At 46.2% G+C, this 16448-nt stretch overlaps 1 protein-coding gene across 2 annotated transcripts in view; it reads right to left on the minus strand.

Annotated features, from left to right (window-relative positions):
• The window catches only part of PLXNA4 (plexin A4), a 457179-nt gene that overhangs the window by 167756 nt on the left and 272975 nt on the right, over positions 1-16448 (minus strand). For both annotated transcript variants that reach the window (XM_055284053.2, XM_055284054.2), the window contains exon 4: positions 8631-8762. In XM_055284053.2, coding sequence (XP_055140028.1) covers positions 8631-8762 — 132 coding nt within the window. The remainder of the gene's footprint in view (positions 1-8630; positions 8763-16448) is intronic.

Below are 16448 nucleotides of genomic sequence, written 5' to 3' on the forward strand. Positions count from 1 at the left end.
CACTCCGGGATATCAATACTGTTTACTAAATCCCCATTTCACAGGTGCACACAGAGGCTGGAGTGATCTGAGCTGGCCTCTGTCTTCAGCTGCCTCACTCACCACTTTCCACCTTCTCCCCTCCTGGCAGCCTGTCCGGTACCCTCAAAAACACATGTCACATGCCCATCTCTAGGCTCTGTGCTTGCTGTTCCCTCTGCCTGGACCGCTTCTCCCCAGACGGTCCTCTCGCACCACTTCACTCTCTTCTGCTTTTTGCTCAAAAGTTCCCTCCTTGGAGAATTTCCCTGGCAACCGTCTTTAAAAGAGCACTCCCCTCCACTTTTCTGGCCATCACCTTATTCCTCCTGAGTCAGTTTAATTTTTCACTCTGTTCACTATTACCCGATCTAAGCCATTCATTCATTCTCTCATTCACTGTCTCTCTGCCCAGAATGCAAGGCCTATAAGGATAAGGACTTTGCCTGTATTGTTCCCCGTGGAATTCCTGGTAACCTAGAAGAATGCTTGGCTCAGAGCAGGTGCTCAGTAAACACTTGTTGAATACCGAATGAATAAGGTGCTGAGGGAATGGGTGACAGAACCAGAAAATATGTAGCATTTGTGTGCAGAGATATGCACATGTGTACACACACACACACTCCATTCTCTACCTCCATTAGTCATATAATCCTTACCCTGCATGTCGAGAGCTGGCCATCCATTTATCCTCTCTGCCATCCATTCATCCTACCACATGCCAAGAGCTGGCCTATTTCAGCATATGGAATGAGGAACACTGGAACCCAGGAGAGTTTATTTATTAGTTTTTCGAGTCAGAGTCTCACTAGGTCACATAGCCTGGAGTGCAGTGGCGTGATCTGAGCTCACTGCAACCTCCGCCTCCCAGGTTCAAGCAATTCTCCTGCCTCAGCCTCCTGAGTAGTTGGGATTACAGGTGCATGCCACCAGTCTCAGCTAATTTTTTGTCTTTTTAGTAGAGACGGGTTTCACCCCATTGGCCAGGCTGGTCTCGAACTCCTGACCTCAGGTGACCTGCCCGCGTCGGCCTCCCAAAGTGCTGGGATTGCAGGCGTGAGCCATCACACTCGGCCCCAAGGAAAGTTTCAAACAGCGGTGGGGAGTCAAAGTTAGTTGATCTCTCTGGATACTTCTTTAACTATGGATTCATTAACTGTTTCATGACTACTAAAATATGATGCAAAATATTTCCCCTGACTGTCAAATGCCTCTTTCCTGCACTCTGTGTCACCCAGTGTGGTATCAGGTAAATCAGAGGGAGGCTGGAGGTGGCAGAGACCAGCATCTCCATCCACAAAGAAACTAGGGACAAGAGGGGATGAAAGAATGTTTAGAAGACAGAGCAGCCCCTGCCCACCAAATGGTAAAGGGGAACATTCCTCAGGGGCAGAGGTAACACCCTAGAGCTTACCGGGTTGCTGACTGAATCAAAGTTATCTGGTTCTTAACAAAACTCAGAATCCTGCCATCTCTATTTAAGTCTTCAGGCATCATCTCCAGGCAGGAGGTCTCAGCCTCACCAAAATCAGAGTGCTCTCAAAGAAGGGCTGCTCTTCATCACAAACAGATGAAGTCCAAAGCTCATTCACTCATATTAACTCTACAAGAATATACCTGGCCCTTTCTCTGGGTGAGGTCTTCATCTACCTGCTAGACACAAGAGAGACAAGGTCCCTGCCCTCCAGGAACTTATATGCTAATGCATAGGGATGGGAAATAAACAGGTAATTTTCATACTGTGGTGGGCAGCAGAAGGGAGTAAACAAAAAGACTTAATAGGAAGAAGTCAAGATTCCAGGGTGAGGGATATTTATGTAGGGTGGCCAGTGAAGGCCTCTCTGAGGACACGACATTTGAGCAAAAACCAAGGCATGAGGAGGAACTAGCCACAGGAAAAGCCAGAGAGTTTCCACAGCAGAGGAAACAGTGAGCGTGCAAGTTCTGCAGCAGGAAGGAGCTGGGCTCAGGGACAGAACGGAGGCCTGTTTGCTGGTGCACGGAGAGCCAGGGGCCAGGGTCACAAAATGAGCTTGCAGAGGTGGAGAGGAGTCACAGGAAGGGGCCAAGGGGCCATGCCAGGAGCTTGGGCCTTATGCCGATAATGATGAGATGTCCCTGATGGTAGGAGGGGTCCATGAACACACATTCTGTTAACTTGGAAAGTTCTCACAAGCCTCCTGATTCAGTTGCTCATCTCTGTGCTCATCTCTTCACCTGTCGTATTAGCCTGTTTTCATGCTGCTGATAAAAACATACCTGAGACTGGGTAATTTATAAAGAAAAAGAGGTTTAATGGACTCAGAGTTCTAGGTGGCTGGGGAGGCCTCACAATCACATCTTACATAGTGGCAGGGAAGAGAGAATGAGAGCCAAGCAAATATAAAACCATCAGATCTTGTGAGACTTATTCACTACATGAGAACAGTATGGGGGAAAACACCCCCATGATTCAATTGTCTTTCACCAGGTCCCTCCCACAACACATAGGAATTATGGGAGCTACAATTCAAGATGAGATTTGGGTGGGGACACAGCCAAACCATATCACCTGTCATTGTATTGAACACAACACCAGGACCGAAAGGTCGTTTAGGCCACTGCCCTGCTGAGATCCCAAAAAGATCAGAGAAGAGAGAGGCTGGTACGTAAGAATGGACAGCATAAAGCACACATTTTCTACCACCAGTTTTTTACACAGTGATCCCTGTTAGAAAATGTGTCCTTCAATCCAATATAAACCTCTTGGATTATCATCCAGATTGCCACTCTCCCATATGTTTAGGATGCCCTTCCACTAAGATCTGGGAATACAGATGCTAGTATGTTTCATGGTAGATTTTAGTCTTCAGTTATAGGAGCAGCCAGAGCAGCAAAATTGAAACCACAGCTCTCTTGAGCCCAGATCCATTCAGTCACCCATTCAACAAATGTGTATTGAGTATTTATTAGGTGTCAGTGCTGTTCTAGGGGTCTGTAATATACAAGCAAACCAAAAAGACTGAAAAACAAAAAATTATATTCTTATGGAGTTTACATTTTAAATGAAGAAGACATATAATACAGAACAATTATTAAGAATCATATAGCAAATAAGAAGAGACTAAGTGCTACGGATAAAAATAGAGCCAGGAGAGGGGATTGGGAGTTTATGAGTCTGGGTGGAAGGCAATCTAGAGTTTTACCTGTGGTACTTAGGGGAGGCAGATACCTGGATAGAATTCTAGGCAAAGGGGAACAACCAGGACAAAGATCCCGAAGCAGGAGCCTGCCATATTGCAGGAGGATCACAGAGGACATCTCTGTGTCCAGAGCACTCTCTCCTGCCCTGGCCCTGCAGAGTAGGGGAGGGGGAAGAGCGGCAGGTGATGAGCTTGGACATCTCATGAGGACAGAGCATATAAGGCCCTGTGGGTCTTCATAGGCACTTTGGTCATTGAAAGGATTTGAACAGAGGAATGACACTATCTAACTCAAACTTTTGAAGATTAACTGCTGCATGGAGAAAAGATTGGAAAGACAAAGGTGGAAACAGAGAGTAGTTGGAGGGCTATTGCAAATATTCAGGCAAGAGACCATGGGGATTCAACCCAGGTGAGTAACAATGAAGTGGTGGGAAGTAGCCATATTCTGGAAATATTTTGTAGAGTCTGTAGAATTTCCTGACATACTAGATGTGGGGTAAGGGATAAAGAAAGGAGTCAAAGATGACTCTAAGGTTTTTAGCTTGAATGGCATAGTTGCCATCATCTGCCATCCTCCCTATCATCTGAGATAGAGAAGACTACAGGTGATGATTGTTGGGAGGGTCGATAAGGAATTTGGCTTTTGACATGTTAAGTAAAGATATCTACCAGATGTCCAAGTGGAGATGTCAGGCAGCAGTTGGATATGTGGCACTGGGGTCCATTCTAATAGGCTGAGGAATTTTCTCCTCACACTTCTGTGAGTGACCTGTACACAGTAACTCCACCATCTCCAATGCCAGGGTCATCATCTAACACATTTTCATTGTAGGACTGACTCAGAGATTGCAAAACTACTGCTGTTCACCTGTTTTTGTGAACGAAGTTTTATTGGTAGATAGCCATCCCCATTTGTTTACATGCTATATATGGCTGCTTTTATGTAACAACAGCAAAGTTGAATAATGGCAACAGAGATGATATGGTCCACAAACCCTACACTCTTCACTATCTGACCCCTTACAGAAAAAGTCTGTTAACCCCTGGACTAACTCATTGGTATTTAATGCCATTAATTCACATCTTTCAGGAATATTTAGGTCTTCAGTTCATGTGAAGAAAAAAAATAACAATCTGAACGTTACTAGATGTGTCTCTTGTGTTATTTAAGCTCTGCAATGGAAGATTATCATGATTATCTTCATTTTACAGATGAGAAAACTGAGACTCAAAGAAGCTGATTGACTTGTCCAAGGCCATCAGCCAGGGGAGGATAGGTCTTGGCCTTGAATTCAGGTCTTTGGACGTCAAAACCCAAGCTACAGCCAATACATCAGTGGTTCCCAAAGCAACACATAGATGATTTTGTGTGGATGCAGACATGGAGTTTTAATAATTTTAAGAGTTCTGTTTGATTTGTAAGTACATTAGTCATATTATACACGACTAACACATTAGATCCATAATACTACTATTTAAGAGACAGTTAAAGTAGGTTATCCAAGTTGAAATCATAAGTTAAAACAAAAACATAATGTAAAATATAGGACAGGGCAAAAGTCATGACAGTGATGTAATGGGCTGAATTGTGTCTCCCCAAAACTCACACATTGAAGCTCTAACCTTCAGCACTTCAGCATATGGCTGTATTCAGAGATGGGTTCTTCAAAGAGGTGTGTATCAATCCATTCTCACTCTGCTAATAAAAACATACCTGAGACTGTGTGATCTATAAAGGAAAAAGGTTTAACAGATTCCCAGTTCCACATGGCTGGGGAGGCCTCACAATCATGGTGGAAGGCAAATGAGGAGCAAAGTCACGTCTTACGTGGCAGCAGGCAAGACAGCGTGTGCAGGGGAATTTCCCTTAGAAAACCATCATACCTCATGAAACGTATTCACTATCATGAGAGTAGCATGGGAAAGACCTGCCTTCATGATTCACTTACCACCCACAGGGTCCCTCCCATGACATGAGGGAATTATGGGAGCTACAATTCAAGATGAGATTTCAGTGGGATACAGCAAAACCGTATCAAGGTGTTTATGTTAAAATGAGACTGACAGAGGGAGGCCCTAATCCAATCTGACTGGTGCTCTTAGAAGAAGAGGCGAGTAGGACACATAAAGAAACACCAGGACCGTGCACACAGAGGAAAGCCTATGTGAGGACACAGTGAGAAGGTGGCCATCTGCAAGCCAGGGAGAGAGGCCTCAGAAAAAACCAGCCATGCTGACACTGTGATCCCAGACTTCCAACATCCAAAGCTGTGAGAAAACAAATTTCTGTTGTTTAAGCTCCCCAGTCTGTGCTATTTTGTTATGGCAGCCCTAGCCAATGAATACAAGTGATAGATTACTGACATGCAGGAGGTGCTTCCTTTATCTGAACTTCAGTATTTCAGTTACTTAAGTTTGAACTTTGAAATTAACTCAAGCAATAGGTTATTTGTGTTGGTACCTCTCTTTTCCAATTCTGATTAAATGAAGGCACTGGGGACTCATTCATCAAAAAATTATGAGGGACCTATTAGGTGAGGTTTAGGCTGGCAAGGCATCGGATGCTCTCAAGCTGCTGGCAGCACGAGAGACAAGGAAGTCATCATCACAGCCTGGTCTGACAAGAGCTACTATAGACATGTCTAACTGCAGGCCAGGAATAGCCCAGTGAAGAATGTGACAGCCAAGCTAAGTTTTGAAGGACAAGGAAAAATTAGATAAGAAAGGAAAGTGCTTTCCAGGCCGCGCTGACATCATGGCTAAGCTATGCCCTTAGCCTGCAGACACAGTGTGCAAAGTGTTCTGACCCATCATGGCTGAGGGAGACCCACCACCTGAAGGAGGCTGGAATTAGTCTTGATGCACTGGGTCTGGAAAATACCCAGGTATATTTATCAAGATGCTTTGCCCTGAGCTCTACTCCGCATGCCCAGCCTGTCAAGCAGGCCTGGGTTCCTGATGTGCTCTCCCCTGGGACTGGATTTTTGCTCCCTGCCTCCCTTGGTCTCACCTGGGCTGCTGTGCTCCAACCCAGATGGACCATCTAGAATCTCAATACCAGCCCCTGCCTGACTCTAAACATGGCCAGTGTCTGGAAACTCCTGTCACAGAGTCATAAAAACAAGAGTCTCTCCATTTAACAAGCACTTACTCTGTGCCAGCCATGGTTCTAAGCTTATTATATGCCTATCTCATTCAATTCTTGGAACAAAACTATCTGATATTATTGTCACCTACATAGGACAGTAAAGAATGCTGAATCTTAAGGAGGTTAGGAACTTACCAGAGACTACATTTAGTAAATGAGATTTAAGATTCACGCTCAGATATTCTAAGGGCAACACCTGTGGACTTAATCATTGCACTGTTCCACAAATCTCCACCAAGAATCCACAAGCCCAGTGGAAACCAGTGTCGGCCCAGGTGTTAGGCCTTTGAGATGGTCATTTGGATGGCAGGCCAGTCTCCACATCTGTGTGGAGCAGCCCTGGAATGGATGAAAACCCTGGCTCTATTCATTCCTGCCTTCCTTTCCAATGTGCCCATAATATGGAGCTCTCAGGATGCCTCATTGCCAAGCCTGAATGGATAGTGACCACATTACCCATCCAAGCGGAAACAGCTGAGGACAAAGAGGTGGACAAGGATTCAGATGGGCACCTCCAGGGAAAGAGTAATGCTCAGAATCCTGACTCAGTTCTCAAAGGGGGCTGATAACTCATATTATCAGCTTTACTTCCTGTTTTTTTTTTTTTTTTTAATTTCTCTCTCTTTTTTTTTAGAGACAAAGTCTTGCTATGTTGCCCAGGCTGGCCTTGAACTCCTGGCCTTCCAGCAATCCTCCTGCCTCGGCCTCCTGAGCAGCTGGGATTATAGGTGCAAGACACTGCGCCTGGCTCTGTTTATATTTTCCATCTTTGAAAGTCCTCTTATGTTTTAAGTCCCAGGTTCAGAAATGCTGGCTTTCAGATCAGGCAAGAAATCTTGAATATTCAATGTCTTGTGAAGATCTTCTCCAGATGATTCATGCCACCAAGGAAAGCTGCTTCCCCCCAGCTCCTAGGGCCTCAGAGGTGGGCTGGGAGTGGGGAGTGTGGAAGCTGTTATAAAAGCAAGGAATGTGGACAAAAGGGAAGCCTCACGCCCAGCTGCAGGATCCATCTCGGTAGTCTCCCCTCCCAGCAAAAAATACTCCACTTTCCACCCCACCTTGGGAATGAGACCATTCCCAAGCCATAGCAGCATCAACCAGGGTACAATGGGTCCCAGTGTGGCTGAAGTCGGGAGAACGGGGAGTCCGATACCAAGAGAAGATGTCATCGAGCTCTTGGGGAGGGCAGAACTCCTGTGACTGCTAAGGCATAATGCACAAGCCCCGTGGGTGGCATAATGTGGAATTCATCTCCCTCACAATGCCAAAAGGGTCCAGGCAGAACAATCCAGACTCTGTCAGCAGGGTCCTCCAGAGAGTTCAGGCCACGCTGACGAGGATGAAAAAGAGAGGAGATCTGCCCCTCATGGCCGCTGCTGCCACTCAGAGCTAACGCATACATATTCATGGGCTGGAGGGACAGCTCCCAGGAACGACCCATCCTCCACAGAGGCCACAGGGCAGAGGTACAGCAGTGCTGCGCCACACTTGGGGTGGGCTGTGTGTTGTGGGGTGGAGCACTCCAGGCAGTGAATTAGAGGACTCCAGGAAATACCCTTAAATACATGGATGTCCAAGGTGAAACCCCTTCCTTTGCCTGCTGCAGACATATGACTCCTGGCCTGAGCTCAGGGACTCCAGAAAAACTTACTTCGTTCTCAGCTCAGTTTGAGAACCAAGCCCAGGTTTTCTACTTCCTACTCAGCATCAGCAAACCTGCACCATATCTGTTCTTCTCGGGTGGGCTCCATGGCATTTGCTGGAGTTTCCACAAAGAGTTGTATGTAAACACAAAAGTTCAGGCCGTGCCCTACCCCATTGCATCTCATCACACAGACTGTTTTCTGAGTCCTGACCATGGTGCTCCCTTAACTATGTGCTTTTTGGCAATAAATTCTTGATCCCACAGGCTTCCTGGGGGCCAGGAAGGTGACTTTGGTATGAGATTGCATTTTGTATAGGGAAATCTGGACCCACAATTTGGGCATCTGTATGACGTTCCTTCAAAAGAAAGCAAATGTTGGCCCTGAACACATACGCATGATTTTGAAGTTAGTGGATTTGTTCTAGACTCTCCAATATTTTGATATTTTAAATGTTTCTTTCCTGTTTCAGAACACCAAGCCTCAGTCCCCAGGCAGCATAACTGAAAAGATACACACTACGCCAAATAAATCAAATCACCTCTCTGCAGTTGGCCTCCTAAGGTTTGTACTGAGCCACAGGCTTGTATTTAGCTGTAAGACAAATGTCTAGCAGAGCCCAAAGAGCCTTACCTGCCTCTCTGACATGATGTAGAGTTGCTCGTGGTCCTTGGAGAAGGCCATATCCCGGAGGACTGGGCCGGGATCCACCACCTGCACTGTCTCATACTGGAGGGCGTTGCCCCTGGGTCCATCCACCCGGATCTGTGGAGAAGAAGAGGAGAGCCAATGTGAGTTCAGATCCTGCAATGCCCACAGCCAAACTTCAGCCAGAGACCCTGTCAACAGCCAAGGGAGAGGGCATGAGTTCTGTCTCTACAGTGCTCACAGGCTAAAGCCAAGGAGTGGAGTGACATAAGCTCACCAAGGGCCTCAGGATGGGAGTGGCAGAGAGGGAAGTGGGGGACCAAGCTGGGCTTCATCAAGAATCCAGTTTTGATCTCCCTGGTTCCCTACGCCTCAGGCTCAAGCATTTGATGCCTTTCTTGCTGGTCTTTGGAGAAAAAGAGGAGGCTCTGAGACATGGAGGAACAGCATGTAATTGAAGCTGCCTCAGATCAGAGTGTCACCCTGCATTGGAAAGGCAATATTATTTTCTGCATTGGTTAGTAGAAAAACATGTCAGTGTAAGGATGGGAACTGCTACCCAGATGTCATTGCTGTACCTTGAAAGGCAACCAGGCAGGGGGCCAACCCCAAAGGTTTCACACTAAGGGTCTCTTTTTGGCCATTGAAATAGTGGCTTATACTTATACCATTAGGTCCTGAAACCTTCTAGAGGTTTTGTTCATGCCCCCAGGGAAGGGGATATGGGAATTACAGGAAAATGTGCTTCAGGCATGAGTCATCCACAACCTTCTGCAAACACTCAGCTGAATAGATCATCCCCGGCCATCCACAAGTCCTTCTTAGAAACGCTGGGATAGCGTAGAGACAATGGAAAGAGGACTTCTGCCCACATGCCCCATGAATGAGAACTAACCTAGAAAAGACATGAGCTTTCCAACCCTGCATGATGCTTGTCTGGCTTCTGGATGTTGGCCAAGGTCTCTGGAACCATCCTGTGTTTGAGTGCATAGATCCAACATGACCGCTGCACAGTCACTGCTAATAACACCACTCCCATAAATCAGGAACAAATATTACTGAGAGTGTGGTTAGGCAAGAACTAGGGGATCACCACACTTCCCCACCACACACAAGACTGTAAGGTACACATAGTGTAATTTTAGAGATTTCAACAATAAAACTAAAGAAAAAAATTATATTCCAAATATTCCCATTAGGCACTCTTATTTTTAATTTTTAATGTGTAATTTTTAACCTCTCACAAGATCAAGGAGAATAAAAGAGTCAGTCTGAAGAGCTAAATTACAGAAAGAACACCACATTAATGACAACTGACCACACCAGGTCCCCCAGAAGGCTCCCACCTTTCATTTCTCTTGAGTCCATGAACTCTGATATCAGGTTATTTTGTGGTTTATTTGCTTGATTTTAGGTTTGTTCTGGACTCTGATTTTTAAAATTTCCTTTTAAGCGTTATTTTTAAGCTTCATGGACATCAGGTACTGGGAGATGGTTTTGCACACAATTCCTTATTGACGTAATCCTCTCAATCCTGTGGGTTTAATGTTCATTCATCGCGGCTCATGTGCCCCTCCAGCATCCACTCCACCCTCTCCCACCTTTTGGGTGGGATTGAACCCACTTCCTGCTCCCCAGGTTGTCCGTGATGAGCATAAACAAACCAGCTTGATCTTACTCTCTGCCACAGTGATTAAGAGAAAATAGGCTCAAGCCAATCAACCTGAATCACAGCAAAGCAGGGACTCATGGTAGAGGGAAGAGGCAGTCTTTCCTCACTCTCAAAGGGGTAAAATGAACTTGGAGCTCAAAGATCTGTGGGCAGCCCTCTCCTAACAAGGAGGGGAACTGGAACCAGGGAAAGTCAAGCACAGAGATGGGAAAAAATTGTTCTTTGGTGACATCGCTGAGCCACTGAATCAAAGTAACCCCAAAGCCTGCTGGACATTGGGACTTTCTAGTTACTGCAGATAGTTTCTTTATGTTAAAGTAATACAAAGGTTTTTTTTGCAACATCAAAAGTCCTAGCGGATGCACTGATAATAGACGAGAAAAATGATACCCAGGTACATTAAACAACTGGCCTGTGCGATAAAATCTGGGGACAGAATTAGAATTCAGTTTGACTGTGGAAGTCCATGCTTTTCCTACCACCAGTTACGTGAGAGTCCTTGCTCCCGGAGGGTTTCCCTTATGTCTCCCGGTGGTGGCCACCTAAAGGCAGGGAGCTGAGGTCAGGGTCTGTCTCTAGTCAGACCAGTTCCTGAGTTCTCTGGTCATTCTTGACTTTGGTGCTCAAACACTTGAGCTTGACAAATATTTATTTTGAAAATGAATAAATAAATGAATGTAGTTCAGATTCCTCTTTGATAGTTTCCCATTAAGCTCATGAAAACAATAGTTAAAGGATTTAAGGAGCCATGGTTAGTATCGAAAATGGAAATGCCTCTGATTCCCAGAGTCTTCCTTCTTCTATGCCCACCCCCAAGCCACCAGATGTCCATGTTGGCCAGGTCCTTTCCTAATCTGGATGAAACAGGAGTTTATGCAAAACCAATTGGGATTACCACCCAAGTCTGACTGCGCAATGATGGCCTTGGCCCCTAGCCCAGCCAAGCTTCATCCCCAGCTGTGAGGTGCCCCTGGAGCAGAAGCAGAGAGTGATACCGAATGCCCTGGCTGGTCTCCAGCCCCCTCAGGCCACCGTCGACCAGAGCAGGGTCCCTGGGGGAGTGCTGGCGGAACTAAGCTCCATCCAGTGCCCCTTGGCCTGATCCCCAAATGAAATTACATTCAGTGCCTGAGCAGTCTCCTTTATCTTTCGACTCCAACTTCCCTGCTCCTTAGGATGAGGGGTTTGCTGGGTGTGGCTGGACATCAAAGGAAGCCAGATGACTTGGGGGATGGACAGAGGGGTGGACGAGGAAGCACCAACTGGACAAGTTTCCATAGGCCTGGCCTTCTGTAAGGAGGCTGGATGCAGAGAAGTCCCCACCCTCTGCACTCTGCCAGTGAGAAATATGTAATTGGAAAGGCTCCTTCTCTCTTTTCCCACCCCACCCTCCAACAACTTTTCAGAAAACCAAAGAAAAGCATTATTTATTCATCTGTTGAAAAAATTCACACAAGACATGGATAAAAGAGTTTATGATGGAATTTACTGAATGTTTGATGAGCAATCCAAAAATTTAGGTAGAATGGACCAGCTGCCGGCTCTTGGACCCTTAACATAGACAAATAGAACAAGAGTTGTTATTTATTGAGTGGCCATTATGGGTCTGGGACGATGGTAGGCATTTTATATATATTTATTTTCTTATTTAAATCTCAGAACTCAGTAAAGTAAGCATTAATATTGTCCCCATTTACAGGCGTGGCACAAAAAGGTTAAATAACTTGGTTAAGGTCACACATCTGGCGGATGGCACAAGCTGCACCCATACCAGGGTCTGATTGATTCCAGTGATCATGCTTCTATGAGTTCACACACTACACCAAAGGCTCACGCTGAACCCGGCACTATTGTTTATGTAAACCTGCATTCCTTCAAGACGTCAAAGGAGTTGATTTTAAACAAGCATCACCGCAGGGGTGCTGGAGGAGCCATGTCTTTATCTACTGCAGTTCTGGGAGAGAAACGTGCATATGAATGAAGATGCTGTTGTAAATTTTCTAAATAATGATCCCTTATATTTTTGCTTTATACCTTGCAAAGCATTCTTAAATAACACTGTCTCAGCTGATGGTTGTAAAATTTTTATGATGTTGATTGCCAGAATAATCATTCTCATCTTCCTGATGAAGCAGCAGAGATGGAGGCTGTTCTGTGCCTTGCCCCAAGTTCAATGATAAACCAATGGCATATAAGACTAGAACCCAGGTCTCCTGATTCCTAGCTCAGTGCTTGTCTCTTAGCTATTTAGATTTTCCAGAAGCCTTTGACAAGGTTCCACATGAAAAGGTATTTAAAAATAATGAGTCTCCGTGGGACTTCGGGCAGTTTGGCCGTGGAGAGAGAGAACTAAGAGACAGGAAAAGACAGGTTTCTGCATGGAGAAGTAACAAGTGTTACGACTAGTCTCATTTAATATTTTTTATAAATGATCTGGAGGAGGAAGAGGAAAATGTGCAAATGATTCTAAACTCTTTGGGACAGCAAGAAGTCCAACAACAAAGGTGAACTACAAAAAAAAATGGTCCACCCTCTGCAGGGGCTGACAGTTGCCACATGGGCAAATAGCCCTGGGACCATGAGTCTCCCAAGGAAGAGGTCATGCCTGCTGTACTCAGTGCAATCCCTGATACATGGTTGGTGCTTAGTAAGTAATTACCGAATAAATGTAAGACAACCACAGTCTCTGATATCTGAGCTGCTAGTTATAATCGAGGTAAGAGTCAGGATCGAGGAAGGGATCAGAGCCACCATTTACTACTCCCAATACTCAGGCAGCCAAAAAGGCCCACAAAATGTTAGGCAGCATTTAAGTAAGATTTCATAGAAAAACAGACGAACAGAAGCCGTCATCTTGGTCAAGTTCACCTGAACATACGAGATCACATTCAGTTCACCCCTCATAAGGTAGGAACACAATCCAGATGCCTGCAACTCAAGAACAGCCTAGGAAAGACAGCCCACGCCAGAAAGAAATAGTTGAGACGAAAGGAGACACACTGACCAGTGGCCACAGTTCAGTCACCAATGCAGAGGCCACCCCAACACTTGTAACATGACAGCTTGAACAAATTAGATTTCTTTTTTGTTTGTTTTTGTTTTCAGACAGATTCTTGCTCTTGTCACCCAGGCTGGAGTGCAATGGCACGATCTCAGCTCACTGTAACCTCTGCCTCCTGGGTTCAAGCGATTCTCCTGCCTCAGCCTCCTGAGTAGCTGGGATTACAGTCACCTACCACCACGCCCAGATAATTTTTGTATTTTTAGTAGAGACGGGGTTTCACCATATTTGCCAGGCTGGTCTCAAACTCCTGACCTCATGATCTGCCCGCCTCGGTCTCCCAAAGGGCTGAGATTACAGGCGTGAGCCACCGGACCCAGCCTAGATTTCTTATTTTTACATAGTATAGATACTTGTGGATCACCTAAACAATGAGAAAGGATGAAAACAGAAGTTGATTTTTTTTTTTTTTTTTTTTTTTGGTAGAAAATGTAAAGAAATTGGCCGGGTACTGTGGCTCAAACCTGTAATCCCAACACCTTGGGAAGCCGAGGTGGGCGGATCACAAGGTCGAGAGATCAAGACCATCCTGGCCAATATGGTGAAACCCTGTCTCTACTAAAAACACGGAAATTAGCTGGGCGTGGTGGTAGGCGCCTGTAGACCCAGCTACACGGGAGGCTGAGGAAGGAGAATAGCTTAAACCCAGGAGGCAGAGGTTGCAGTCAGCCAAGATGGTGCTACTGCACTCCAGCCTGGGCGACAGAGCAAGACTCCGTCTCAAAAAAGAAAATGTAAAGAAACCAATCACGGGTCACAAAGGTACATTGGGTGTTTGGAAGATGTTAATCTCTGAGGATGACACCAAGGAGGAAACCACACCCCAATCCTGTGTGTCCCTTGACGGAGCGACACATCCCACACCCACCATGTGTCTGTTGAATGCCCACTGTTCTGGGACCTCTCCTAGAGAGGAGAGGTGGTAAGTGCCAGCCCTGCCTTCCAGGAGGCCTGTCTCCTGGAGGGCTCAGATTTCACACAAATAATGCCACGTGGCAAATGCTATGGCAGAGGAGTGTTCAAAGGCCTCTCTTTGTTCTTCTCAGGAGATCTGGCCAGCTGGAGTTTAACCAGGGATGATCAGCCCAGCTCCAGGCGAGGCTAGTGGTCAGGGAGCGTCATGACCAAGAGCTACCAATATGGCACTGCCAGTGATGAGAGCTTGACTAATACAACGTGTAGCACGTAACATCAGATTTACTCAAAGCCACCTTAGGGGACTAAATCTTTTAGATCAGTAGGAAAACTGATCTGAAGTAGCAAAATTAGCAGGACTAATAGATTTCATAAAGACGTAACATACTGACAAGAGGGTTAGAGTAAAAATTGGAAAAAGGGCGTCCGAGGGGAAGATTTTGATCATCTTCCTGCAGCATCATCTTGAGGAGAGAGAGAGACTAGAGAAGATCAGAGAGCCACTGTGTCCTCTGTGGTAGGGATGGGTGCCCCTGCAGGCCTCACCTCAGCCCCCGTAGAATGTTCCAGAACAGCACTGGACAATGGAAGATAGTACAAGCCACAAATGTGGGTCACATATGTCATTCAAAATTTTCTAGTAGTGGCCAAATTTTAAAAAACAAGTAAAATTAATTTTCATAATATGTTTAATCTGACCCAATATACCCCAAATATGATCACGTTAGCATGTCTACAAGTATAAAAATTATTATTGAGATATTTTACATTATTTTCCTCATACTAACTAAACCTTTGCCACCTGAGGTGCATGTTACACTTACAGCACAGCTCAGTTTGGAGCAGCCACGTTTCAGGTGCTCGCTATGCGGCCAGAGGCTACCATATTGGACAGCACAATTCTAGACTATTCTCTTTCCTGTGTATTGATTCTGCACTCACCAACTGACCTTGCTAATAATTTGTTTGGTGACTATCCCCCTGGAGGCAAGCTCCATTGAGATTTTGCAACCACTGCCAACCCCAACCGGCCCTGTCCTCTGCTGCAACCCCTTTGTGTCTCCCAGGGACCTTCAAGCTACAGCACAGTGCAGTGTGCCCCATTGCCCTTACTTTTTGGGCATTCTTGGGCTGTATGTTCCAACCAGCTGTATGGTCCCCATCAAGTCAGAATGCTGCTGCATGGGCCTCATTCTAATCCAGGCTCATTTGATGCACTCATGCCTTCTCTTCCCACATTCTGGGCAAACCTCCTGTGCAGCAGGACCTCTGGTACCCCTGCTCGTGGGAGGGGACCAACCAGTCAGCCAGAATCATTGCTATGGGAGGGGATTCTTGGAGACTCTTACCTGCACCAAATAATACTGCCCTGGGAGAGAGTGGTGATAAGTGGGACACCTAGACGGTGGTGGGCTTCTGGGGCTGGGGGCAGCAACTGACTACCAATTACATAGATGCATTTCAATATTAACGACAGGTGAGGCCACATGAGCACTTAAGGACTGAGCATCATCTTGCCTGTGCCACACAGAAACCTCCACTACGGTGTTCAGTGTGCACTGCACTACTCCACACTACATGCAGCTTACCAAGAACACACACACACACACACACACAAACTCTACTCTGAGTATCCAGGCATCTGCATCCCCAGCCACTCAGTCCCCAGCCCGGGATCTTCCAAGGCAGCCAGCCCCTTTCCTCCAGCCCCGCTGGCCCCCTGCCGATCCACCAGTGGGCACCACCACCTATCTCCAGCCCTGGCACGGTGAGTCTCTGCACTGCCAGACAGACTGCTATTGAAACATCAGCAGCGTGGCCTCCGCAAAGGTCAGCCATCCGGGGAGCTCCTGGCAGCTGCTTGTTTGTTTATTGGAACATTATCTGGGCCGGGCTGTTTATTTACATCCATTGAAGGATTGAACAATAAATATAGTCTCCCAGTAGCAGGCAGATGCTTGCACTAGAGCATTCTGGCTGCCGTCTTGCTTGGACTAATCTCCCTAATGAGCAAACAGTGCTATTCATCTCTAAAGATGCAGGCCACCTCTGCACTCTCCCTTTCCTCTCTCCCTTCACATCCTCCCCAAACTTCCTAATGGAGGTCTACACCTTTGAGATTTGGGAGCTGGGCCCAGGTATAAGAATGCAAGGG

Source organism: Symphalangus syndactylus, chromosome 6 (assembly GCF_028878055.3).
Source record: "Symphalangus syndactylus isolate Jambi chromosome 6, NHGRI_mSymSyn1-v2.1_pri, whole genome shotgun sequence".
NCBI classification, from domain to species: Eukaryota; Metazoa; Chordata; class Mammalia; order Primates; family Hylobatidae; genus Symphalangus; species Symphalangus syndactylus.